Below are 26577 nucleotides of genomic sequence, written 5' to 3'. Positions count from 1 at the left end.
ATTCCCACACATTTAATTCTGTAAATACATGGTTTGCAAATGTAGGAAGACGAGGACACACCCTGGAATAGATGGTACGGGCCTCAAATGGACTTCACCTACCTTAAAACATGTGAAAATTACACTGTGTGAAATGCTTATGTTTTCGGGTTATTTTGTTGTTCATTTTAATTCCCGGTTTGTTTGAATTCACTTGATCATAAAGTAAGAGGGCAAAGGCCAAGTATTTGCTGAAGTGCAGTTTTGGTTGTGAGTGCACAGTAGTGTGTGTGTGTGTGTGTTATTGTTGAGTCTGTGTGTGCGTTTTAGTCCTTGCTTCACCTGCAGGAGGAGCTGTGGCTCGCTGCAGCCTCTCTGGAGCAGAAGAGAGAGATCCCTCTTTTTCTCCTTCAGTGGCATGAATAATATCCCCAGTGCTGGAGAGAGAGCACATCAAGAGGCAAGCGGCAAAGGGAGAGAGAGAGATAGCAGCCAGCGTGACAGATTAGAGCGTGGCAGAACTTGTCTCCCTGACTGACTGCACCGTGGGAGAGCAAGTGCACCAGAGTGACAGGCTATAGGCTGCTGCCTGCACACACACAAACACACTCACACAGACACACACACACACACACACACACACACACACACACACACACATACACACACATACACACACACACACACACACACACACACACACACACACACATTCACAGACCCCTCAGCCCAGCTGCACCAGAAGAAGTTCAGAGAGAAGACTGACCTCAAGAAGGTACAGTATGAGTGTGCGTCTCAACCCTGGGAATCATATCTCTTGTCCCACTCTGTATATCTGTCACATCATGAGGAAATCAGCTGTGTTGCGCTCACTTGATGCTCCACTTTGTTTTCCAGGTGGGTCGGGGGAAGTTTTGGATTCACTCGACTGTTATGGCTTTCCTCAGACTGAGGCTTCTCGTCCTGTAGAGGATCCTGTGCGTCTCCAGTCCCGAAGCAGAAGTCGTCTCGTGCTGCCAGCCTGAGGGAGGATGGAGAAGCTGTCAGGAAAGGACAAGGAGCTGATACGAGGCAGCTGGGAGAGCCTGGGAAAAAACAAAGTTCCTCATGGTGTCATCATGTTTTCCAGGTAATGTCCTTCTCAATCAGTGGGATTTAGAGGGAATAAGACCGTAAAGTGACTTGAAAAGAGAAGAAAACATTTAACGATTGTTATTCTCTGCAGTTAACCCATTATTTAAACGTATTCTAATAACATTTTATACCTAAGTGACAGGGTATTGCTATTTTTTCTGTTTCTTGATATACTGTGATGTTAGAACATGTAAAACAGGTGTATAAAGAGGATCACGCTAAATCCTTTCGCTGCACACTTTCACCATGCAGACACCGGAGGCTTGACTTGTTGCTTGGCGACAGACTGCAATAATCCACAATTTACTTTGAGATAGATGCTGTTAAATCACATGCTGGCAGGAGAGATGCATGATTTGTAGATTGATTCTGGGTCCGTGTGAATGTTTGGCAAGCCCATGCTGTCTGTATACACCTATAGAAAAGTGTGGTATTTGTCTGTGGTAGACTGTTTGAGCTGGACCCCGCGCTCCCCAGTCTTTTCCACTACAACACAAACTGTGGCTCCACACAAGACTGCCTCTCCAGCCCCGAGTTCCTGGAACATGTCACCAAGGTGAGCTCTGTTCACCGCAGCGACCGCTGCTAGTATACACACATTCAAAGTCTCGGCTGAAGCTGGTTTTAAACACTTTGCATGTGCATGTGTGTGTGTCTGTGTCCACCAGGTGATGCTTGTGATCGATGCAGCCGTCAGCCACCTCGACGACCTTCACACCTTGGAGGACTTTCTGCTCAACCTCGGCAGGAAGCACCAGGCAGTGGGAGTCAGCACACAGTCATTTGCTGTAGGACCAACATCACAACACAACTCTCAAGCATCAATTTCACAAGGGAATGATCTGTGAGAAAATATGTTCTGGTGTGTGTTTGTTTTGACTTGTGCAGGTGGTGGGTGAGTCCCTTCTCTACATGCTGCAGTGCAGTCTGGGCCAGGGCTACACGGCGCCGCTGCGTCAAGCCTGGCTCAACATGTACAGCATCGTGGTAGCAGCCATGAGCCGAGGGTGGGCCAAGAATGGCGAGGACGAGGCCGACTGAGGCGCACAGCGGGAGCTGCCGAGCAGTTGCTCTCAAATCACTCAACATGGTTGCCATGGAATAAGGTTGTGTAACTTGCAGCATTGTGGCTTTGGCTGCTGTACATTTGCTCTGTGAGTGGGGTCGCGTAGTTTAGCGAATGTATGGTGTGGTTACACTCTCGGATCGACCTGTAGCAGAGTTTATTTTCTTGGCCGTGGATGTTTAGCTGCCAGGTGATGCTGTGAGGATCCGATCCAGTCTGCTCTGGTTCTCCTGAGGTTGGACCTGTAACCTTAGCTCCTCTCACTGAGAAAAAGGATAAAACAGTTTCGTCTCTTTGTTTATAATGGCTTTGATATATATACTCAAATGATACCAGTGACTGTAGTGGTCTTTGTGCTGTATCATGAAAAGAGTTGCACAATTGTGAATCAGTAGATGTTTTATTTAGGCATCACACACTACTCAAACTGTGATGCTTACTGTGGCCAGCACGGCAGCTCTCTATCCAACTGGAACACAGTGATACTTACAAATACATGTTCAAACCTTTGGGACAAAGCAATGTGATCTCACAGAAGAAAATCCTATCATCACAGTCATTACTGTGTTTTTAATGAATATTGCACATCATGACACCTCTTTTTATGTGTGTGACCTTGTTATCTAACATTTAAAGTATTGATTATATAAGCAAAGCACTCTGAGAGCTTTCTTCAGTGATCTATGACTGTTAAGGCGTCTGTGTGCACCTTTCTCGACATGGTGTGTGTGATGCTCTCTCCTGCAGAGGTTGTGAGTACTTCAATAGGCTTCAGCAGACTGTTAAACTCTAACCTATAGACTGTTATGTGACCTTTAGAGTGTAGACGTCGAGGGCACAGAGGAGGAAGTATAACATCCTTGTCCCTTGGCCTTGGGTTTCCAGTCGTTGTTCGTGTAAAGTAGTTTTGTTGTACTGTAGTTTAATTATTTAACTTGTGTTGTCGTGGCTACAAACATATTACTGCCTCGGATTTAGAGGGGAAGATGAGCAGAGTTGCACGTGTTTCTCCGATACAGGAAGTGAAATCAGGAGTGACTATTTGTTCTGGTCCATGAAACCAAGAGGAACTTGGTTTAATTCTTAATTCATTTCTAGAGCCTGACAGATATGGATTTTTGTGGCCGATGCTGATACTGATATTTATTAAAAAAGACTTTGGCAATGATTCTTAAGAAATTGTTATCAAACCCTTATGACAAAAAAATGTGATTGAGGTTTTATATTTTACAGGTAACCATAAACTTTATTATAAATAACTATAAATAACTTAAACAAATACGACCAAATAAATAGGACTTTAATTAAGGAAATAAACATAAATTCAAATTTGTTCACATTTCTGCAATGTTTATTCGGTATCTTCACATATCGGCAAACAAAAAGGTTGATACCGGTATGTCTGTTGTATTGGCCGATATATGGGTCAGGGTTTTATGTATTACCCACAGAACAAATAATACAGAGCCACTGTGTGCTGACTCGGTCCAATATGTGTGTATTCCTATTATTGCTGCCATAACACTGTATACATCATCCTCAGCTGGTATTTACATTCATGGTCATATCGCCAAGTAACTTAGCAACAGTGCGCCAAGTATTAGATAATAACACCATACAACTGTAAATCCAAGCTGCTGATATGTGGTTATTATCGCTTTAGTCTGAGTTTACATTTACAAAGTTTATTTTTATATTCTGAAATGTATGTGTAGTCAAACTTTATTGATCTTTTTTGTTTTTTGTTTTTTCCAAATGTGATGTACAATATATCCTCCAGAAGTATAACCCTGTGTTGATTTACCTGTTCATGAAACCAATACAAGAAAACATATAGGTACATTTGCTATAACCAATATAATAGAAATGTTATCACCATCTAAATGCGTTCTCTGTTGAAGTATTTTATCCCTGCAGAGTCTGTTCAGTCTGTAGCCCCATAGTTATACTGTTTGTTAACTGATTGTGTAGGTGGTGTATTTTTATAGTGATTCTTTTCTTAGCACCAGTACACAGCCCTGTGCAGGTTGTTATTCTCCCTGTCTGTTTTTTGAAGTAACCTGACGTTAGGTCTTTTTTAGCAGCCAGCCGCTAGAACGTTACATCCAGATCTGTACATATTGGGTGTGTTACTGTCTACCTCATTAATATCAGCTGCTACTGAACAGCGATGACTTCACTTAGTTATCCTTCAGCCAAAAAAACGATTATTCGAGTTAATACAAACTCAATAGAAACTTAATTGTGACCTGGATTCCATGCTACACTTTGAAGAAAAACATGTTGTGTCCTCACTTGAGACTAAATAAATAAAGTGATCTGTGGATATTTGATTGCTAATCGAGGTCAGTGTGTTTTCCTCACACTCTCAGATTGTTATTGTCACAGGCAGACGACGGTTATGACATAGTGGTCAGCGTTTGAAATCAATCACACGACGCCTGATTTCCTTCCCACTGACAGCCCCATCCCTTAGCGTTACGTAAGATCCAAGCGCCGAGTGGCTCATCGCCCTTGGCTACAGAGACGAGGGCGACTTCAGGCACATCAGCCCGCTTACTCATGCAACTGCACAATGTCACATCACGACTGTTTACAGAATTTCACTAAACTTTCAAGAATTTCACGAATTTGCCCATGGGATCTTACAGCGGGGAGTGTTTGGCATTTTTAATTTTCCTCCCAAAAACAAGTAAAAACCTCCCAGATATTTACACGTGTTTCTGCTCGAGTATTATCAGCTTGCGTGTGTTTTTTTGTCGGTGAAGAGCCACAGTAGTGACGGACATGGGGAGGGGAGGGTGATTACGATGACTTATCTCAATGCACAGGGCTCATTTCTCCCATATAGACAATTTGGTTGTATCATTGTAAAAGTCACATCTGTGAGCTGGCTGTCCGTTCTGCTGCTGGAGCAGAAGCTGACATGGCCTTAATCTGTCTCCCCGCACTGCCAGCACTATGCTCTCCCTCTCTGTCCCACTGACAGTCTGCTGTATTTATGCTGGATCCACGCTCCACGTCTCGCTTCAGCCCACAGATGGTCACTGGACTCTGCCTCGACCTTCTCTCAGGTCATAAGTGGTTAGACTGCTGCTGCAGAATCCACCGTGCTCCCACGTGAACCACAGCATGTGTTAATTTCCCCCTGTGGTAATTAATTTGTCGGTCCCTGCACCTCGTAGCGCACAGGGATTTGTCGTCTGGAGAGGGAGTCTGCGAGAAAAGACAAACACACATTATTTTTAGAAAGTCTGCAATGTGTTTTAAAAGGATGGGGTTTTCAACGTTGTCATGGCAACTGTTAAGTGATGGTCCAGAGTCGTGAGTGTCGGTGCATTTGGGGGGGTTGGGGGGGCATGGCTCTTTCCCTCGCTCACTCATCCTAAATCATGCAGCGGAGAGCAGCGAGCTGAGTGGACGGTGACTGTGCATGCAGCCTCAGGTTAATCAGGTTTTTGCTCCGATAGCTCTCGAGGAGCTGCAGCCCCGCAGCACGAGCCTGCCAAGCAACAAGCTCCACAGTGGGACCGAGCCGTCTGTCAGCAGCTGCTGCAAGCACGGACGAGCAGTCGAAGATGAGGCTGGTGTTAGTCATACATTTTCTAACTGACTAATACACCCTGTAAATAGACCAATTCAATGTTTTTGCCTCTCGATACTTTCAAAACTCACAATCATGTTCGTTCTAAACCCGACTGTTCCTGCTGAAGATGCATCACAGATATATGTCATAAAGGCTGTGTAATTTCCTAAAACAGTTTGGCACTATAGTTTTTAGCAAATGTTAATACCTTATTTGGTTTTTAGTATTTCTTTGTGCAGATTAGCCAAGTTGCTGTTGATCTACACTGAATAAACAGTGTGTCTGATTGTATCCTCTGTTGACACAGACGATTGGTTGAAGCTGCTGCTGCTCCACTAACATATAAAATGTATATCTGGGCTTTGTAAACATTGCTTTATTTAATTTAAGATTTTATGGCAGCAGGATGGTGTCTGGGATTGGCTGAAATAAACTCCTGTGCCAATGTTGGCTGTGATGAGGAATCGTGACGTGCAGTGCGACAGTGTAAATCATTTATGTGTTTTTAACATTGTAAAAAAACATGGACGACGCTCCTCTCACCATCCAGAAGTGAAGTCAAAATATCCTGGATACGAACGCTGCCATCTTGAGCTGATGACGTCATTTGGAGCCAGAGTCTGCAAAATAGCGATTGAGGGAAGCTGCCACGATGACAATCGTGAGTACACCTCAGCTGTCAGTCATGATGTTTCACGTTGTCTTTATAGCATCAAATAACATCGGTGTTGTACGACCTATCTAAAATGACAGAAAACATCTTTTAGAAAAAACATTTTTAACATGCACTTGCATTTACTTTTTATTTGGCCCATGTCCCATTCATTAACATGGAGGAGTGGGGTTTATGACCTATACTGCATCCAGCCACCAGGGCGTGATCAAGACAAATTGGCTTTACAAACAGTCTATGGTTTAAACAGTCTATGGTTTAAATAGTTATGCAGGTCTACGGCTCAGAGGAACAACATCTAATTGAAATATATGTATATAAGGCTTACTTTTAAAATCAATTTATTATTGGATTTCTCAGGATCTGACAATTGTCAAAAGAGTATTGCCAGTCTAATCCTTTAATATAGAGTGTAAGAGGATCAATTCAAGCTTGAGTTAGCACACGGTGCCCAATTAAATCCACTGAAATTGATTTTCTATGGTTATTTCTATGGTACTTACTGGTGTGCTGCATTAGATATCCTTCCTGACACTGCTACAGACAGTATACTGCAGGGAAGGCCACTTATACCTGAGACTTTTTTTCAGTTTTATAAGAGATCAGTGTGAAACATTTCCCATCGAATTGAAGAAACAATCTATAGCAAAAGGTTCAGGCCGAAAGTTGAGAAAAATTGTGTGATGTGATTAAAAGATCTCGAACAGTTAATAAATGGACCAACTGCTTCCAAGGTTAAATACCAATTTTCAGTTTCAATTTTTAAGCCAAAATGGATGAGAGCTCCTTATTGCATTTAGAGGAATGAACATTTAATTATCTAATATCATCAAATCCCATTAACACATAGTCAAATTCCTCTTTTAGGGAAGGGCAGTAAAATCTCCAGGGCAGCTACTGAGTGGACTTTGTATTTCCGAGGTTAAGGATCAACTTTAAATCTTCATTCCTTGCTAATGACCTTTGTTCCGGCCTGAATGTCTTGCTCCTACTTGGAGCTTCTATATTATGCAAATACTAAACACCAGCAACTTATTAAGCCACATTTGCATGTTGAAACTAACCCATATGGGAGCGACAATATGTTTGCTGCAGGAGGCAGAGGTGTTTTCTATTCTCGGCATCTGGGCAGGAGAAAGTCGAGTGGCGGCCCGTGCACCCAGAGGAATTCACCTTTCACTGAGAAGCGTGCTCTCAGCAGTTGCCACGGGTGACAGGGGAAAATGTCAGGGACTTTTCTTTCTTCTTGCGTAACTCTTAGCAATGAAGAAGCACTGTATATATTGTCAGGCATGCTATGTTGTTTTTTTCACCCTCTTATGAACCATTTCTCTGCTGGAAGTACACATCCATGCAGTCAGTGTGAGATGTCTTGAGGATATACTTTGTGAAGTAGTATTTAAGCACTGTGGTGTTACCACTTTCCAATGTGGTTTGGATAAAAGCAGACGCTTGTGCAATCATTTGCAGTATCCACCGTCTGATGTGGCTTCATAGGCCAAGGAGGTCTGTAGTACATGCAGAGGTTTAATTGTGTTGAGGCTCTATAGTTGGAAAGCGTTCACTCTCTGTTAAATTAAGGTATTCACTCTGTGATTTTGTTTGAATAGGTGGTCTGATCAGAGGGATCATATTTTGGGAAATGCGTTTATGAGAAGGCTGATATCTTTTGCGACTGTACATTAAATATGAAGCTCCTGCTAGCAGCTGATTAGTTCTACTCAACCCAAACACAGAGGAATACCGCTAGCCTTGGTACAAATGTGAAGAAACCCATCTAGCCGCATGTCTTTACCATTAACTTTATCCCAAGAGATTACTGTGTACAAAACCCTAAGAGTAAAAAGTTTTAGTTTTACAAGAAGTTGTGTGTTGGAATAACTTCTGGCCATACTTTGGAAACCACACCTAGAATTGCACTCAGTAGAGTGCATACCTCCGTCAATGGCCTACAGCCCCCTTATGGGGCCACATTTAAATTCACTAGATCCAGATTTTTATTTGGACCTTAACAAAATTTCACACTCATAAATACCAGTCCCCTAAACATGTCTGATTTCAAGACCCATGAATTATTCTCTGAAATGTGGAAAAACGCCCTATCTGAAAATGTTTAAGGAAAAAGTTCCTGGATCCCTCCCTTGATGCGGATCCACACCCCAAAAAATGTTTGCAGATCCAGACAAACGGGTAGATCCAGGACTTTCACTTTCTTTAACATGTTGAGATAGGGTGCTAGCCTTGGTGAAGGTATATGCCCCTCTAGGTGGTACATTTTAGGATTAGTCAGAAAACAGTAATGTGCACATTTCCCTAAGGCTCATTACAGTAGGCCTACTATTTACCCCCATGAAAGTCTGAATCCCTGGCTTTCAAAAACCCCCTCATCACAGACCAAAGTAGAGGAGAGTAACAAGCAGTTCATGGCACAAGATGAGTGGGTTGAGATGAACTCATTTTAATATCAGATCACAGAACTTCACTTTGACAGATGAAGACTTGTCAGACTGACAGAGATCACTCTCAAAAGCAGAGCGTCGCTCAGCCTCAAACCTCCTGGAGATCTAACAACCCACATTTACAGCAGGCTCAGATTTGAAATCACGTACTTATGAGAGACACATTTTATAACCCAGAGACATGAACACATCTGGAAAGCTAATGCCCGAACAGACCTTGGATGGCCGAGCCCGCAGAGCATGAATAGACATGACAGGATAGGATACAATAAAACTAGTTAAGCATGAAAATGAACAAACCTCCTGCATGGGACATTTGAGCCAAGAATACCCTAATACGTTTTATTTTGTGTTTTTCTTTCAAAGGAAAGTGTGTTTAATGATCGGTGAAACAAGCTTCTGGAGGAGAAACCCACAGGAGATGCTCTTTGATGTTTTTTCTTTTCAAACAGATTTTACTTCATGATACTCGGCACTGACCACATTATACCCTCTCTGCTGCCAGCTTTCATCTGCTTCATACAGAATGAGGAACTACAATTAGATTCCTCATAAAACAGAGCAAATACATTTCATTTCATGAAATAATATGTCATCAATCTTATGAGAGTAGAAAACGTCACATCACAGGCATTTGATTTTATATGATTAATGTTGAAGTCGTTAAATTAACTAAAAGGGGAATTCTGGTATTTTTCAACCCGGGAGCCTATGTATATAATTATGGGTGTGTAAATGAAGTAGATCACCTCCAGCAGCTGTGACATGGCGAAAGTGGCTACAATATAATCTTAAGGGGCCACTTTTTTCACCAATAAATGTTGCCAAATTCTGAGCAAAGACGCAGACTAACAATTTGAGCCTTTTATTGATGATAGAAGTACATTTAGTGGACATTTGGAGGACTGTCGCAGTTGCCCCATAAGCTTACATTGTAGCCTTACACCCAATTTTACAAACACAGGGCCCAGGTTGCAAAATAGCAGAATTCCCCTTTAAATCATTCAGATCATTCAGCTGTTCTGATGTGAACTGATCAAGAACACATTGAAAGAAATAAGACAAGGGAATAACAATTGATAAACAGCTTTGAAATACTTTTTTTTTTTTTAATCTTTGACAAAGAGCTTGCTCATACATCATACAATGATCCATATGGTAAAGAGAAAACAGCAGCTGATTGAAAACACCAAGGCACCAACAAGGACACAATACAAAAAACATCTTAAAGAAAGAGAGACACAACTGCTGTGATGTGGAGACACAGTAAGTTAGCTTATTGTTGTATATAAAGTTTATAAGGACCTTGGACACAGCAGTTGACAGAAGTCTCTTTCCAAGATCTACTGACTTGTTCCAGAGCTTTCACCCATGTCACATGATCTTCATCAAAGGCTAAAATTTGCTGAGTTGCCATAGGACCTTTGAACTGTCCACTCTACTAAGCGTCCTTTATCACACCTTCCTACATGTTTTAGCATAAAACTCGAAATTTATTATCCTTTCTTGAAGGTTCCAGAAAAAGCAAGTAAGTGGATCTTGAGCGGAGAGACTGTTTTACCAACATGTTGCCAAGTTTCCAAAATGAAAGTCTGAACAACAACACAGTTACATGACTAATTAGCAAACTAATCTACTGATGAAGACCATGTGATATGATCGAATTCTACAGAAAAAAGATCAAAAGCAGCTCATGTGTGAAGAATCTTTTGTTTATGTCGAACTGGAATGAGTTCACTGCTGACATATAAAAAAAAACAAAAAAAACCCATCGAATGAGAATGAGAATCACAACTCTGGGTGGTTGAGTTTTATGTCTTGGTCGTTTCCTCCGCTCTTTAGTTTTCAGTCCATGCAGCATATTTCAGGCCATGCTGGATTGTCACACGAAAGGGAGTTTTTCTTCAAGGCACAGCAAGAGACAAGAAAACAAAATTTACATTCAGGTCTATGAGAAAACCTTTCACCCCCACCATGACGAAACAAAAACAACCCCAAGATACAAACCCTGCAAACACACAGGCTGACGGCAACTCATGTGAAACGGGACTGTAAGGATACTGTCAATGCATACCTATAATCACACAGTTTACATGCAGTGGAGTGTCACACAGAATAGAGATAACTGACATCATGGTGCTGTAGTGTTAAGTTTTACTATTTGTAGTTGGGACATTTTAGGATAAATAAACTTGAGCCATTATGGTAACAGGATACTTAAAAATACTTTTAGTATTTTTACAGGGGTAGTTACCTTTAATGTCACATTTATCATTTCATGTAACTTGTAAAATGGATGAATTCTATGAGTCGACTCAATGGCCTATTTTCAATCCATAGTGTGCTTCTAAATTTTGAGTCTTGTTTTTCTTTCTTGCTGAGAGTTAGATGAGACGACGCTCACGTCTACTTTATCCGTTGAATACGAAGCAGTCGTCAGCAGGTTAGTCAGTGATGGCAGATGGGAAATATTTAGGAGGAAATTACAATAAACAAGTCATATCCAAGAAAGCAATAACAACACAAACAATTAATTAAAATAAAAAAACAGTATAACACAATTAACACAGCCAATGTTTAGACAAACAAGTATTTGACTCTTCCTACAAATCAATCACATAAAAAAACTCCAAGTATGATTGGCTGGAAAGATGTTTATAAAATGAACAATCCAAATTATTTCACAAAATTATGAAATTATCGTATATTATAGGAATTTTAGCATTATTGATCAAACATCGTACAGAGGGCAAAATTACAGTGCAAATGACAATTATGAAAAATCGGGCAATGCTAAGGTGAGCTTAAATTCTCACTTAGTTTAAATTAGCTTAGCAATAAGCAGTAACTTGGAGTGTCAGCTGGTGACAGCAAGAATCTGCTAAGGTACTGAGCCCAGTGGGGGAAATGTCTCGTCCTGTTTCCAGTCTTTAAGCTAAGCTAAGCTACGCTAAGCTAACTGGCTGCTGGAAATAGCTTTGTATTTATTGTACAGACATAAGTGGGGTGGGGTGCTGACTTTGTTTTTCTGTTAGTTAGCAGACTTACACGAAAACTACTAGAAAGAAACCTTTACATTTTGGAGAAGATCCGGACCAGGGGGCCTTTATCAAAGTTACTTAATAGGGTGTTTTTCATCATTTTCGTTGATTCCTTGAAAATAATTCATGAATCAGACATATTCAGGGGACTGATGAGTGTGTGCCATTTGGTGCAGATCCAATTAAAAATCTGAATCAAATGAATTTAAACGTGGTTTTGTAAGGAGTCTGTTGGACCGTGACGAAGATACATGCTCTTTGAGTGCCACTCTAATTTAATCTAATAGTTTTTAATAATATTTGATTTAATTTTAGAACATTCAGTGTATTTTCCGTCCAGCCCATCTGATGCAAAAAAGTTGTACTTAATGTGGATAACATTGGGTGCAAACTGAAACACCCACAGATTCTAGCGTAGAAAATAATTAATTTCATTCATTAATTAATTTAATTGCCCTAAAGACAAGATTGCTGCCTATTGTAGTGTAAAATGTTCGTTTTAATTAATACAAAAATCATGAATGTTATATTTAATATGACGGCATTAGATAGATTTTCTCTCAGCTCCACCAACTCTGACCAATCTTCTCATCTTACACTCAGCAAGAAACCAAATTAGCTCAATAATAACTTTTCATTTAAATGAAATAAATAAATAAAGGTACACTTGTATCATATACACAGTCAGGACAGCATAATTAGGGAATACTCTGATTAAGATGAAGCGACTTTGCAAATCCCTGCTCGCTCTCAAGTGCTTCCCCCCCCGCTCGCAAACGGAAGCACAACATCAATGACACCAAAAATACAGTAGCAAAAATAGCAACCTTAAGTTGATGATGGTTACAACAAAGCTTCAGGTTCAGTCAAGCTGCTTGTGCCTCCGCGGAGAGAGTGTACATTTATTACAGTGCATCTCTGACTTACATTCGGCCCTCCGTCTGTCTGCTCTCTCGCTGCAGATGGCTTCACAACTCGCTGCCCTCACCCTCAGCCTCCCCGAGCTCTGCTGCCGAGGAACCAGATATCACCCGCGCCCGGACCACTCTGTCAGTCTGCGGGGGCGGGCCTGCTCACACCACCCACTCTGCCGGGAACTTTCACCCCCGCTCGTGAAGTGGCACCGCATCTCTGATCTCTGATCAAGGCAGTTCCACATCAGTCGCTTTCGTTACGTTTAACTTGCACGTGAAGCCACAGAAGCACAATAAAGTTGTTTTTATCAAGATTGATGTGTGGTTCATGTCAGTTAGAAATATTCAGGAGAAGTTTTGGCCGACTGCTGTTTCTACATTTATGATGATGTTAATTTGAATCCTGCTCCTGTACTCTTAAGCTCCTTTCCTCTCCAGGTTCCTCATCATTTTAATCTCAGTGTGTGAGGCAGCGAAGTTAGAGTCTGAGGTCAGTGGCAAAAACGTAGCATTGCGACATTAAGCAATCTGTGTTCCCCAGGCGAAGGACACGTGCAAATCAGCTGGAGGGGTTTGGTGTTACTGGTAGCCCACAGGGCTGTCCATGAGCGGGCTGGAGCAGTAAGGTTCTGGGGGGTCTTGGAGCTCAGTCTCATGGGTCTGGGTATGGTCTTCCTCGCTCTCCTCTTCCTCCGCTGGGTTGTGGTTTGAACCCTGTGAGCTGGCCATGGCACCGTAGCCGTGGTGGGCCGGGGAGGGCATCGGAGTCAAAGCCAGCTCTGGCTCCAGTAGCACAGACGCCACAAACAGCTGAGGGAGTAGGAATCAACACACAGTTTATCATCGTGTCACACAGTGAATTAGGAAATTCAAGGGGAGTGTGTGAGATGGAAATTTGAGTTTGTTGTCACAGCCTAAACTTAAGATGTAACAATTTCAACATGTATCATGCTTAATGTTTTGTACACAATCAGTGCAATATGTATAATCTTAACAGCAGGTTCAGATCTTAACAAATTAATACATCTTAGGGTAACCATGTCAAGGATACAGTCTAAAACATAAAGCAAATGACAAATATTATAAATCCAATTTTCCACCAACACTTAATGGTAGGGTGGTAATTTGATTCTGAAACACTTATTATCCCATTTGTTGGGGGAAAAAAGCTGGTGTCTGTAATAACAGGACAGTAATAAACATGAATAAATGATGCTGGCGTACCTGTGTGTCACTAAACAACCTGGCTTTCTGTCTTAAAAGAAATACAGCATACAGCTGAATCAGAGGCGATTGTCAGAGTCACGGAAAAGTCATCGTCTGGCAGTTTTCAGAGTGTGCACGTTCATGCGTTTTGGGGGCGTAGCTTTGATGAGAGGCCAACGGGATATATCGGTTTCAATTAAGTGCAGCCTGCTCTTGCTAGCTTTTTCCAGGATTACCAACCCTAGCTTTAAATGCACCTGCCTGAAAAAAAACTGAGCCTGACGTGGCAATATGCAAAATGCTTTGTAAAATGTTCAGTATTCATTAAAGGCATATGTGAATATTTTGAAATAGATTGAAATAAAAAGAAATGCTCATAACTAACATGATCCTATGTTTTAATGGTGTCCTGGCTAATAGGAGAAAACTGTGGTACTGTACATTGGAGGCCGTGGTGGATGTCCCAGTGCTCCTGTCTGCGTCAGTGAACGTCCCCTCTGTTGGCTGATCAGACATCTGAAACACAGAGAGGAACTGAGCATCAGAGTTTCTTCAGACGAACCTGATCCCACTGAGTGCCAGTGAAGCTGCTGACCTGGTAGCTCATTGACTTGTCCGGTCGCTTCCTAAGGCACAAGCGGAAGAGAGAGAAGACGATGCAGGAGAGCAGGGACACGAAGGTGAAGAGGGTGATGGGATGCACTGCACCTTTAAAAATAAGAAATAGAGTGCAACAAATTTAAAACCTTGAAGCCGTGTTACACAACTGTTACACAGGAAATAATTGTGTTTGATAAAGTACCTAGTTTGAGCACAGAGAAGAAGAGCAGCCAGAACATGCAGAGGAGAGGGGCCAAGACGACCTGGCTGATGGCGGCTCTGTGGATCCGCTGGCTGAGCTTGGTGGGAACGTATGCATAGTAGATGTTGTATCGGTCGACCATGTGCTTCAGGATCACATAGAGCAAACCTGCAGGGACACGACAACACATTTAGAGTTACGATTTTTACACTGGGCCTCTGCAAGACAACAACCTTAAGATTTGGTAATAAAATAAATAAATGAAGCTTTTTTTTTTTTATCATCCGCAATTCTCTCTCTCTCTCTCTTTGCTTATTAATCAACTGATTGTGGGCGTTTTTAATGGCCAATAAGATCTCAAAATCTCATCCAGCCAGTCATGTGGTTGCTGTCAAACTTCTAAATCCTTTCTACTCTCTCTCTCAGTCAGCGGCTGTAACCCGCCTCCACCCCAATCTCCTCCAATTTTCATCCAAAGCCCAAAGTCATTCATCATCATATCAAGATCCTCGACCCCCACCAGCGTCTAGACCCCGGGCGGATTCCTATTCTACGCTCTGCTTCACCCCCTTCTAATCCCGAGGGGTCTAAACGCCAAAAGACTAATATTTACCATCACTTTCTTTGTTGTGCATGACAATAACAATGTGTGTTCAGCTGTTAAATTGAAGTCTCTCAGAATTGAACTGTTATTAGCAAACTACCTTGGAATTAATGGAAATTTTAAATATGTGTTCATTACTAAAAGGACAAAAAGACAAACAACATTATTTCTGAAAATTTGATAAGATCTGTAGTTGATTGACGGATAATTTAACTTGGGGTAAATCCAATGATTTGTCATTATAAATAATACATGTCTGTACAGCAGGCACTGATATGTTGTAAAAACAAGTCCCTTCGATGCATTTTTCAAATTAATATTTAGCATTTTGAGATTATTTGCCTCATGCCTCAAACATCAGTCTGCTGTAAACAACACAGGTAAAATCCACAGAGCAGCAGGGAATGAAGTACTGGAGCCTGTTTGGGCTGCAGCTTGGTGAGCTCTGGGCAGAGACAGGAGCAGAGTGGGCGTCTGGCTCGCAACTCACTGTGTCTGGGCGTCTGGGACTACAGCAGTAAATTCACACAGTCTGCATCGGACTGGCAGGCGGCGGAGGAGAGTGAGGTTACAGTTTGAGGGGAGACGGCGAATACACACAGGAAACACAGGGAAAACAGGGAGAGAAGAAAGAGGTAGAGGAGGATAGAGACGGCATGTCGCTCACCAAAGGGCGTGATGATGGGACATGTGATGCTGTAGGTCATGGTGACAGCAAAGATGCACATGGTCCAGGCGTACTCCAGGCCAAACTGGAACTCGTAGGCCTGACTCTGCAAACAAAAACGTAAAAAAACCACAGTGAGCTTCTTAAATTTCTCGATATGAAAATGCTGACACGAGCACAAAAGGCTCCACTGACCCGTTTGACGTGAATCCGCTCGGCCTGGGACTTAGCGAAGCAGAGGCGGACGGCGTACACCGTCAGTGCCGGGATACGGAGCAGCTCCATAGACGTGCCAATCAGGCTGGACGTGATCACGTAATTTACAAAGAACGCACCGTTGTCGGGAAGGAACACGCACCTGCACCAAGGACACGATGTTGAGTGTTTGCCTCTATCTGACAAGTCCCCCCCCCATTTTATCTTGAAGAAAAATAGATTCAACTTACTGGAATTTGACTTCCTTCTCCTCCAGGAAGTTGACATCAAAGAGCCAGGTGAAAAACAGGTCCAGACTGGAGAGAGAAAAACATATAGAAAAATCTAATGAACTGCATGAAAATAACTAGAAGACTCCTCAGTACACTATATAACTCCACCAAGGCCCAGCAGTCCCCTTATGAAAACACATTTAAATCCACTACATTTTTATTTGGATCTGCACCAAATTACACACACTCAGAAATATCAGTCCCATAATATAAGGGAAGAAATGGGAAGCAAAAAAGGTACAAATACTTAGGTATCCATTTTTACTTTACTTTACTTAATCTACTTTTTCTGATGATTTTTTAATTTTACTCTCTACATTTAAAACGAATATCTGTAATTTGTACTCCCTACTATTTAAAACAGGATCGTTACTTTAGTATTAAAGGTTCAGTGTGTAGAATTTAGTGACATCTAGTGGTGAAGTTGCATGTTGCAGCTGGATACCCCTCACCTCACCCTCCCCTTCGAAGCATGAAAGAGAGCCTTCAGTTGTCATAAAAACTCCTTTCCAGCATCAAGACACATTTCAATCCAAGTGGACATCCCTCGCCTTATTTGAACACATTGTTTTTCATTGTATTTGAAGTAAGAGTGGTTTATGTTTAATAGTCTTCAAACTATATCAATGCTTTGCACGGATACAGGCGTTAGAAATGGGCAATACATTCAGTGCATTTCAGAGATTTTACTTTTATACTTTTATACTTCTGCTTGAGTAAAGAGGTTGACTCAGTACTTATACTTGAGTTGTATTTGTATTTCTACTTGAGTAAAGAGTGTGTGTACTTTTGCCACCTCTGTCCCTGACCTATACAGCATCCCTCCGCTAAGTTTCCTGATATCCGTCCAGTAGTTTTTTTGCGGTAATGAGCATAAGAAGTGTGTGGTTGTACCTGGATAGACCGAGTGAGGGCAGTATGATGACCATGAAGACCAGCAGTAAAAAGCACTTGTGCATCGTTACTTGGTTCTCACCAGATCTGAAACAGTAGATGACAGAGACGAGGGATCGTAAGAACATCCTTATGCGATGCATGTTTACAAATACATCTCCACCATTACTAATGCATAATGTGAAGTAATGCGACTTTACATTTACAGGACTGTCGGGTTCATGAGCACGAACTATACTATACGTAAACAGACGATTTGCATTCGCTCTTTCGCACATCACGCCTGCACAACACGTTTGTGGGGGGGTGGTTATGTAAAGAAAGGGTGCTCATAGGTGCTGCATGAGGTTGTCTCCTCATGCACAGCTGTCCTCCTCCTCCTCCTCCTCCTCCTCCTCCTCCTCCTCCTCCTACTAGTCGCCATGTGCTGCTCCTCTGCGCACGGCGACTACTGTGCATATCATTATCCTCACATGGAGATCTCTATGACAACCTGCCCAGAATAACAGTGCAGGGAGAGTGACAGCGAGAAGGAGGGAGAGAGTAAAGAGGTTGAAAGAGAGAAAAAATAATAATTGAGATGAAAAAAAAAAAAAAGAAATGCTGAGAGTTGAGAGGAAGACAGGCAGCTACACATGAAGAGTCCATTTGAAGGGAGGCATTTCCATTTCAGAGGAGAGAGGCGAGAGGCGGTCGATGGCTGGTGAGTACCTGGTCCAGTGGGACTCAAAGAAGGCTGAGTAGTAGACGATGAAGGGCAGGAGCACCGAGAACGCCCACAGCAGGAGGGTCGGGAAGAACTGGGTAATGACAGGGCTCTGTATTGGAAAGCGAAATGGTTAATTAACGACACCGAAGAGGTTAAAAAAAACAAAAACAAAGCACAGAGGTTACAAGTCGGTCTCCAACTCTGACCTGCAGGCTCTCCACGGGCTTGGTGACGTTGAACTTGTCCATGGTGTTGACGATGATGGCGGGAGTGGTGAGGAAGAAGAGCAGCAGGAAGAGGAGGATGTTGAGGAGGACGCAGCGGAGCCACCAGCGAGATCCACACACCGACAGGTTCTCCCTGGTGGTGGGAGAGAAATAATGAGCCTCTGTTCACAATCATCCAGCAGCACATTACAACACTTCTCTCCCCTGACACACCAGTGCTGCGGGTACTGACAACAGCCTGGAATAGCCAGTCATTTCTTCTCTGTAACTTGGCGAGTGCGTTTCCACTGGACTGGACTGGAGAGCAGGTTGGCAGTGGTGCACTTCGACGCTCAGTTTTAATGATGAAACACAAGTCCCTGCTCAACCCCAGCAGCCTGCTGCTGCTCCAACAGTACACAAAAACATGCCTGCATACAAACACGCTGCAGCCAATCAGGCGTGAAGCATAAAAACAATGAGCGCTACCATCCCCTTGGTTAATCACCCATATATATGCATCACTCGTTTGTTACATAATCTCACTGAGCCTGCTGCATTCGCTTTCCAAGATAGGAAACATGCATAGTGGCCTCGCATCCAATCACTGATGGGGAACGAGCATTAAAAGGTGTTTGAGATCTACAAAAACATACTGATACATCCTGAACGCTGCTGTTGGTTGTTTCAGAGTTTCTTCAAGCAGAGAACAGTTCTCAATAAAAAAAGAAACAGTATAGATACGACTCTTTGAGGTATTCTACTACAAATTGCACAGACAAGCATTATTAAAGTCACAGAACTAAAAAAAACTAAAAAGTCCAATCATGATCCCGAGGTTTCCAAAATGTCAAATTTGTCTGTTCACACCTGGTGTTGAAATGCATCCTGAATGTGTCTCCTGCGACCACTAGTGATCAGATCTCACTTCCCCCTCCATATGCAAATACTCATGTAATCAAGTATCCGTACTTTACTTGAGTATAAATTCTTCTGACAACTTTTTACTTTTACTCCCTACAGTTTAACAAGAATATCTATACTTTTTACTCCTGCGACCTTCTCACTTCCCAAATGATCAAATGACCTTGTCTACAAACAAATCAACGTATGGTCACTGAAAAGCATGAAAACATGTTTAAACTGTAGTGGGACAGAGAAGGCGGCCCTTCATATATGTCCCAGGAGGCATTTGAGTTCACACATCAAAAAGAATGTGTCCACACGTGTGTCAGATCACCTCCGAATGTGGTCTGAGTGATCGGGTGTGTTCAGACCTGAACTCAGCGCTGACTACTTGTGATTAGATCACTCAGGACGGATGTTAATATGAGGCCTGAACGGGGTCTTAATGATGAATAAGACAAAAATAGATGTTACGCTCAAATTCTGTGTCCGTGTGTGTTTCCGCTGGACGCTCTAGTTTCCTCCCACTGTGCAAACACATGCCAGCTACATTAAAACATTGTGGATGTGAGTAATTTACACATCCCTGTGACCATGCACAGGATAAGTGTTTGTAAATAATAGTAGGACAGAGGAAGTTTCTAGACTTTGGGGAGGATTGAGGGAAAATCCAAGAAGAATATTGGGACTGATGAGGTTTAAAAAGCACCATGTGGTTGTGGGCTACTGACCAGATGATGTCACTGGGAGCGGGTGCATAGCCGACCCCCCACTGGTGAGACTGCACCACCGTGGTGATGCTGGACTGCTGGGGTCTGCGGCGGCAGTGCACACGACTGTAGTCCTTCACAATCCTGCAGAACAGAGAAGAAATGCGCATCAGGCATTGAAGAAGGCTCATATCTTCTTCTTCATGGTTTCTCCCCCGCTGTGATGGGGTTTGTGTGGCGACAGGCCCTGACACACATAAACCTCAGTGTCACGCTGCTGTTTACTCACACTGCCGTCATCCTCTCGTCACGAAAAGTCACGAAGGCGATGCCGAGCCGCTTCATGGAGATGCGATTCTTCTCGGCGTTGAACTCGTCCGTCCGCTTTTCTTCCAATTCACTGTAGTACTGCTCTGCATCCACCTGCAAGGAAAACAAAGTTAGAGCACACATTTCTCGCTGCATCTGTTTCTCTCAGAAGTCCATTACAGATATTACAGTTGTACAGTGTGGACTGCAGTGCCATCCAGTGGTAGCATCCTCTCTGTGCAGCACAACTACGCTACAACTCCACAAATAAAACCATGTGCAAATCACAACATCGCTGATGAAATGTACCTTTTCAAAGCCGCAGATGTCGCAGCAGAATATCTGAGCACACGGATGAGTCTTGATCATGATCTTTCCCTCCTTTTGGGCTTTGGTGGCAAAATACAGCCTTCCCTTCATCGCTTTACGCCTGCAGAGAGCAACAGATAAGAGCTTCACGCTGGTCATAAACTAAACTGTGTTGTTTCCCATGTAAAGCAGCGACCCTACCTCTCAAGGTCCAGCCTCATCAGCTTGTGGATGTCGAAGCAGAAGCGGATGTCGGTGACAGTGCAGCTGGGGTAGGCCTCACTAGGGAACGGAGAAGAAGATATGAATCAGAAAGCTTGTACTGGACTTGTGCATGTACATGTAATGGACACGACAGGGCTTCCTAATGACAGTAAGGAAACATAAAGACAGGATCTAAATGAACAAAATAGAGAGATAGGAAAGTAGACATGTTGTACTGTAAATGTTTGGTGATGAGTCCTGGGTCAGAGATCTCTCTGGGTATAGAGATGATCATCAGTGTCCTGGCTACCTGCAACACAGAAAATAAACACCATCAATTGTTATGTAAGAATGAACTGCAAGTCAGCCCCTACATGACCAGACCCCCATCTTATCAAGAGGATTGTTTGCCATCAAATAAAAGCCTCCATAGTTTCCATAGTGGCTGTAGACTCTTTATCTTGTTATCCATTTTCAGGGCCTGACATTTTCTTAAAACAAAAGAACACGTGTTCTTTATGGTGTGATTTAGGCTATTACCTTTGCCAAGTAGGCTATAATTTCACCAATGTCTGTTTGTTGGTTCATTTGTTTAGCAGGATTACACAAAAACTACTAAACTAAGTGCCACCAATCTTGGGCCTGGGAAGGAAACATTACATTTTGTTGCAGATCAGTTCTGAGACAATTCTGCCATTCAGATTTTTACAGTGAATCTTGGGACCCCCTCGAAAACAAGATGATCCATTTCAAGGAGTTTATCCCTGAAATATAAAACTTTCTAAAATGGAGAAAGTGACTTGATAAGATGTTTTAACCAGATGATTTGATGGAGACCGACCTTCTCATCTTCTCTGTACTCCAGCCGTATCGAGTGATGAACCATGCACAGCGACGTGATGATGAAGTAAACCAGAGCGAGGATGCTGTGCAGCCACAGGAAGCTGTCCCTGTCGACCGAGAACACACCACTGTGCTTTCAATCCATAAAGATGAACCAGTGTTTTCATTTTCACGGGTCTGTGGTGTTTCATGAGATTTTTAGGTCATGTGTGCAGTGTTACACTTACTTTGCACTGACATTAGCCAGTGTTGTTCTTCCAAAGTTTTCAGGACTGTCTCCTGTAGGAATAATGAAACAGGACAGAGAGCGAGACGTTTTAATTCTCAAACGACTTTAAGGAAACTCCCCCTCTTCTGTCTGGAGGGTGAGGCAACAATGAAGCAATGTCACTATTCAGGGGAACACATTTGACTTTGTATTTTTGAAATCTCCCTCAGCTAAAGGAAAATTTCTCCAAAAAATTGAATTAGACAAAAATCAAACATCGCACTGATGCCCAACTCTGCTGTTCTAATTCAGACACCCTTTGTTTGCTGTTGCCATGGCAGCCAGTCAACATGTGTCAGTGTATTTAATGACCGGGGTGACACACTTGTCCTTAAGATTGCAGCCGACAGTAATAAAAAAAAAGTTTCTGCGGACAGCCCAGCTCCTCGTAGCCGCGGCGATGGCTCCTGCCTTTGTCCCGTTATGGAACATCTTACTCAACACTTCCCTAAAAAAAAAAGCACACAACCGCCAGAAGGCATTTCTGCTGCGATACAGCAGCTGGTGTTGTTGTGCAGCGTCCCGGCCCTGACACCTACATGGGCAAGACGAGAGGAAATGAAGCACTTTCTATTCCTACAGTCTGACTCGGGGAAGCACTTGATGAGTTGCCACTGGTATGTGAGTTGGATGAAGTGTGTGTTTGTGTTAAATAAGTAGTTGTACTCCATCATATTGTTTTATAAGTCAAGTTAAAATGATCCTTCAAGTTGATTTCTCTTTTGATCTGCTTGTTACTTTTGCAAGACACTTTTTAAGTCAAGTGTTATTTCAAGCTAAATTCTCTACGTTCAACCAGTAAATCCCTTGTGTGTGTGTGTGTGTGTGTGTGTGTGTGTGTGTGTGTGTGTGTGTGTGTGTGTGTGTGTGTGTGTGTGTGTGTGTGTGTGTGTGTGTGTGTGTGTGTGTGTGTGTGTGTGTGTGTGTGTGTGTGTGTGTGTGGGGCCTGGCCTCGCTCCCTGTGAGGTGCCCCATGTTAGGTTAGGGATATCCTCTGGCCTCTCTAACAACTGGCTAGCCGAACCATCATATGAGGACAGAAATACCCAGGAGGTTCCCGGAAAAGTTGACCGGCAGGATTACGGCCAAAGACAGCAAGCACACCACAGTCATGAGCAGGATGATGTGGCGCTGGAAGGACAGGTACGTGACGGCATCGATGCCACATTTGCTGCGGATCTCCTCGTCCCTGCAGGAAGAGAGAGAAGGGAAACGTTCTAAATCCCGAAAACACCTGATATCCAAGACTCTGACAAAGAGAAAGATGCTGCAAAGGGGTCAGTGATGAAATTTCCACTTGTGCAGATGTAATAGTAATCAGACGGGTGTGATCTCAGCCAAGCTCATGCATGAAGTCCCTTCCATTGCCGGGGAAACCGAGCCAAAGGCTTGTACCTCATCATGACTTAAACTGCGGCACGACAATTTGATGCCAGAAGCTGCGGTCACCAGGCGGGAGCTTCAGAAAACTCAGTGTCATAAAAAAGAACAAAAAAAACAGAAGAGAAAAAAGAGAGGAAAGACAAAAAAAACATGAAGAAAATAGGTGCGCGCTGGTCTCATGGCAGCCCACACATTGAGAAGTCTCAGGGTGGGTTTCCACTTTCCCATGGGATCCCAGGGTGAGCCACTGGCATGACAGCTAAATACAGCAGCACTCAAACTCCACAATAATACTATGGAAACCATGGACACCATTGAAATCCCTTTATTTTTTTTTTTTACAGGCTAAAATCTGTTGTGTGCAGTCAGACTCGAGTGCAAATATCCACCGGGAAACCATGGCACCAGCGGTCACACGAGCCCAGACGCGTTTGTTTTTGCAGCTAAATGAGATATAACACGAGACTTTACATTTGAGGAGTGACATCATGCTCGAAGACAGAGGGCCAATAAAAGGATGGAAGCTTAGATGAGAGGAGGGTGAAATAATTACAACGTCTTTGTTTACTTACTTCATATGGTAAAGGGATGAGAGCCACGAGCAGAAGCCCTGGAAGGAGACGGGAATCATAAAACATCCAATGGATCGGTTATTCAGGACAATAAATGACATGTGTATGCGAGGCCGGCCACATCTGGCTGCCAGCGTGCATCCACTATTTGCATAGTAATGAGGTCTGCAGAGTGAACAGGGGGGGCCGAAGGGTTTAATAGGTCTGGAGCAGTAACCACTTTAGTGCAGCCTCAGCTTTGTGTAGGCACTCCAGTCTGACTCTTTGTCTTCGAAACAGCACAGTGACCTCAGCCTATCACACAGGTGTCATGGTGTCACACACGGCTCAGCTGAAACTTTCCTCCTACAACAGATGACGTCTCGGGACAAGCGGACTTTACTGTCAAAATTGCAGCGAGGCGGGATTTCTAGACGGCACTATATCACAGACAAATGAACGGGGACACCTTGTTATAATGACTGTAAATACACGAGGGCATGATGAAGAAGCCTGGCAGACTGTCTGACATTAGTGGTCATGTTGATTATAGCGTTCTCATACGTGAGCCATGTTTTTACGTTGCCCATTGTGCACTCTCCGACATATTTTGCTTTGTGAAGGTAATTGGACTCTTCTCCTCAAATACTATGTTTCTTTACCGTAATTATACTATATCGGGAACCGTGTGGAGTTTTTTTTTAAACAGGAGTGGCGCTGTAGAGCAGTGTTAAGATGAGGAGATATGTTTAAGCGTGCATGTCAAAAGCGTGGGAGTGACATAACATAGCATCTCTGTCTGAGAGGGGGAAAGCATGTCGAATGTCGTCTTTAACATTTCTAATAATCACAGAGCCTTTAAATTAACTTCTGAGACTCAATGACAATGATTTGTTGTTCTTGTGTTTCCCGGCTTTGTTTGCAGTTCCCATCAGCATCGTTCCCGATCACCCAGTGTGCTGAGCTGCACTGGGCAGCAGTAAAAGGGAGAGACAGTGGAAAAGTTTCCATCCTGTGGTACGGGGACGTTGGGCTAATCTCGTTCTGAGCCGCAGCCGCGGGTGGGCAGGGCAACCGAGCCGGTCGCTGGGGCGGCGGGGCGGTGGGGGGAAAGGAAGCCAGAACACTGACTTGTGAAATGTCTAGAAATTATGACTTTTCCTCCAGGGACAAATCTAAAGATGGAGAGGATCTATGCAAAGGGGGCATTCTCTTATAGTACAACCTATTTAGCTGTAGGCAGAGCTAGTACTAAACAGCTTCAAATAAAACATGAATTCATAAAAGAGAAATGTTGTGCTCATATTCAGGTTCATCATTTTAATTTAGGTTATTACTTGAAAACGTGTGATAATGTTAGCAAACAGTTACCTAGAAATTGTACACACCCAGCAGATAGGACGCTGAGTCAATATTCACTCTCCTTTTACCTCTGATCTAGTTTCCACCAATTAAAAGAGATGCATAAAACACAATAAAAAAATATAAAAAACAAAACATTAAACCACATAAATATTAGTCTCTATGCCTGTTTTAAAAGCCAGGGAGTCAAAATAGGTTTGGACGAGAGTTTTAAAGTGTCCAGAGTGGACGAGGTCCGGATGTGGACGGGCAGGTTGTTCCACAGTTCAACAGGTAGTAGCTAACCGTGTCTGCAGTTGGGTGCGGGACACATTTGTGAAGCTCGAAGTGGGTTTATCAGAACGTTTTTTTCATCAGAGTGGAGCTCCAGTTGTGTGATAACTCTGTGTGGGTTTGAGTTTATGAGGTAAGAAATGCCTTCAGCCTCTTTGTTAGACCGTAAGGACGTATGAAGTGTGTTTGGTTGGAACACGGTGACTGTAAACTTAAGTCTGTTTATGGGGAACTCAATAGGGAAGCTTTGATTGATCTGACAGTGCCGGTTCCTTGGTGCTTTTAAGAAGTGATGGAGAACTCAGAACTCACCAGGTCCTTGGTCTCAGAGTCAGAGGGGCTGGACTCGGAGGGAGACTTCTCCTTCTCACCTGCTTCTCCATAAAACAGGGACGTCAGACTGAAGTAGAGAAAGAAACAGCGGGATCATCACACTGACTGCAGCCTGACAGGAAGTTATCAGTCTATAGTACTGTATCAATTTCTGGGCTTCAAGGGAGATCACAGCCGCGACACAGACAGGCATGGAACAGACATGTGCCGTCACCGCCGCAGTCGGCCCTGTTCCAGCACCCGTCTGAAAACTAACCCTCAGTGCTTGAAGACATTACACAGTGTGGACAGATCTAATAGAGCCAGTGTGATGATTGAATCTGTGGATATTTCTCTGTGGGCCGCACCGCTGACAGTTCAACAGCGTGTCAAATTAAGCAGCATAATTGTGTTAGCATGAGAGAGGAGCGCTTGGCAAAACACACAGACGCTGCCTGCCCTCAGGTGCTGCGGGGCGGCCGCCGGTCAGGCAGAACTAATCGAGCCTCCCTCACTCCAACGGAGAGGAGGCTCCGGTCAAGCAGGAGAAAACCTCTGGTTTGCAGTTGATCAGTATAAGAAAAAGACAGAAGCCAATCATTTGTTAAAGTCTGGGTGTTGTCTTTATAGTCAAACTTTATTTTTATATATTGTGGTGGCATCAAAAAATTACAAGAAACAAATTTGTATTACTCCTCAGCTGAAAATAGTCCTACATT

The 26577-nt window shown here is 43.1% G+C and overlaps 2 protein-coding genes and 1 long non-coding RNA gene across 4 annotated transcripts in view; 1 reads left to right on the top strand and 2 right to left on the bottom strand.

The window, feature by feature from the left end:
- Window positions 1-622: 622 nt before the first annotated feature.
- ngb (neuroglobin) lies at window positions 623-4519 on the top strand. Its single transcript, XM_034576140.1, has 5 exons — window positions 623-754; window positions 877-1108; window positions 1561-1669; window positions 1782-1901; window positions 2002-4519. Exons 2-5 carry the CDS (start codon window positions 1011-1013, stop codon window positions 2152-2154), a joined length of 480 nt encoding a protein of 159 aa, XP_034432031.1. The 5' UTR covers window positions 623-754; window positions 877-1010; the 3' UTR covers window positions 2155-4519.
- Window positions 4520-8872: 4353 nt separating this feature from the next.
- Window positions 8873-13194, bottom strand: LOC117755761. The gene is made up of 2 exons (XR_004612654.1): window positions 12866-13194; window positions 8873-10799 (listed from the first exon to the last, which is right to left on the bottom strand). It is a non-coding gene; the product is annotated as an uncharacterized LOC117755761 (long non-coding RNA).
- Window positions 13195-13230: 36 nt separating this feature from the next.
- tmem63c (transmembrane protein 63C) overlaps window positions 13231-26577 on the bottom strand; it is a 29341-nt gene continuing 15994 nt past the window's right edge. For both annotated transcript variants that reach the window (XM_034575809.1, XM_034575810.1), the window contains exons 4-23: window positions 25859-25946; window positions 23933-23970; window positions 23024-23166; window positions 21937-21988; window positions 21708-21816; window positions 21103-21176; window positions 20864-20944; window positions 20663-20783; window positions 20334-20467; window positions 20066-20188; window positions 18429-18582; window positions 18225-18331; window positions 17514-17600; window positions 16578-16643; window positions 16327-16489; window positions 16132-16237; window positions 14861-15028; window positions 14654-14766; window positions 14500-14574; window positions 13231-13662 (exon numbers count right to left, since the gene is read on the bottom strand). In XM_034575809.1, coding sequence (XP_034431700.1) covers window positions 13432-13662; window positions 14500-14574; window positions 14654-14766; window positions 14861-15028; window positions 16132-16237; window positions 16327-16489; window positions 16578-16643; window positions 17514-17600; window positions 18225-18331; window positions 18429-18582; window positions 20066-20188; window positions 20334-20467; window positions 20663-20783; window positions 20864-20944; window positions 21103-21176; window positions 21708-21816; window positions 21937-21988; window positions 23024-23166; window positions 23933-23970; window positions 25859-25946 — 2233 coding nt within the window. In that variant the 3' untranslated portion in view covers window positions 13231-13431. The remainder of the gene's footprint in view (window positions 13663-14499; window positions 14575-14653; window positions 14767-14860; window positions 15029-16131; window positions 16238-16326; window positions 16490-16577; window positions 16644-17513; window positions 17601-18224; window positions 18332-18428; window positions 18583-20065; window positions 20189-20333; window positions 20468-20662; window positions 20784-20863; window positions 20945-21102; window positions 21177-21707; window positions 21817-21936; window positions 21989-23023; window positions 23167-23932; window positions 23971-25858; window positions 25947-26577) is intronic.

This window comes from Hippoglossus hippoglossus, chromosome 22 (genome assembly GCF_009819705.1).
Source record: "Hippoglossus hippoglossus isolate fHipHip1 chromosome 22, fHipHip1.pri, whole genome shotgun sequence".
In the NCBI taxonomy this organism is placed as follows: Eukaryota; Metazoa; Chordata; class Actinopteri; order Pleuronectiformes; family Pleuronectidae; genus Hippoglossus; species Hippoglossus hippoglossus.
The sequence above is the reverse complement of the archived record's forward strand: the minus strand, read 5'-3'. Positions and strand labels throughout refer to the sequence as shown.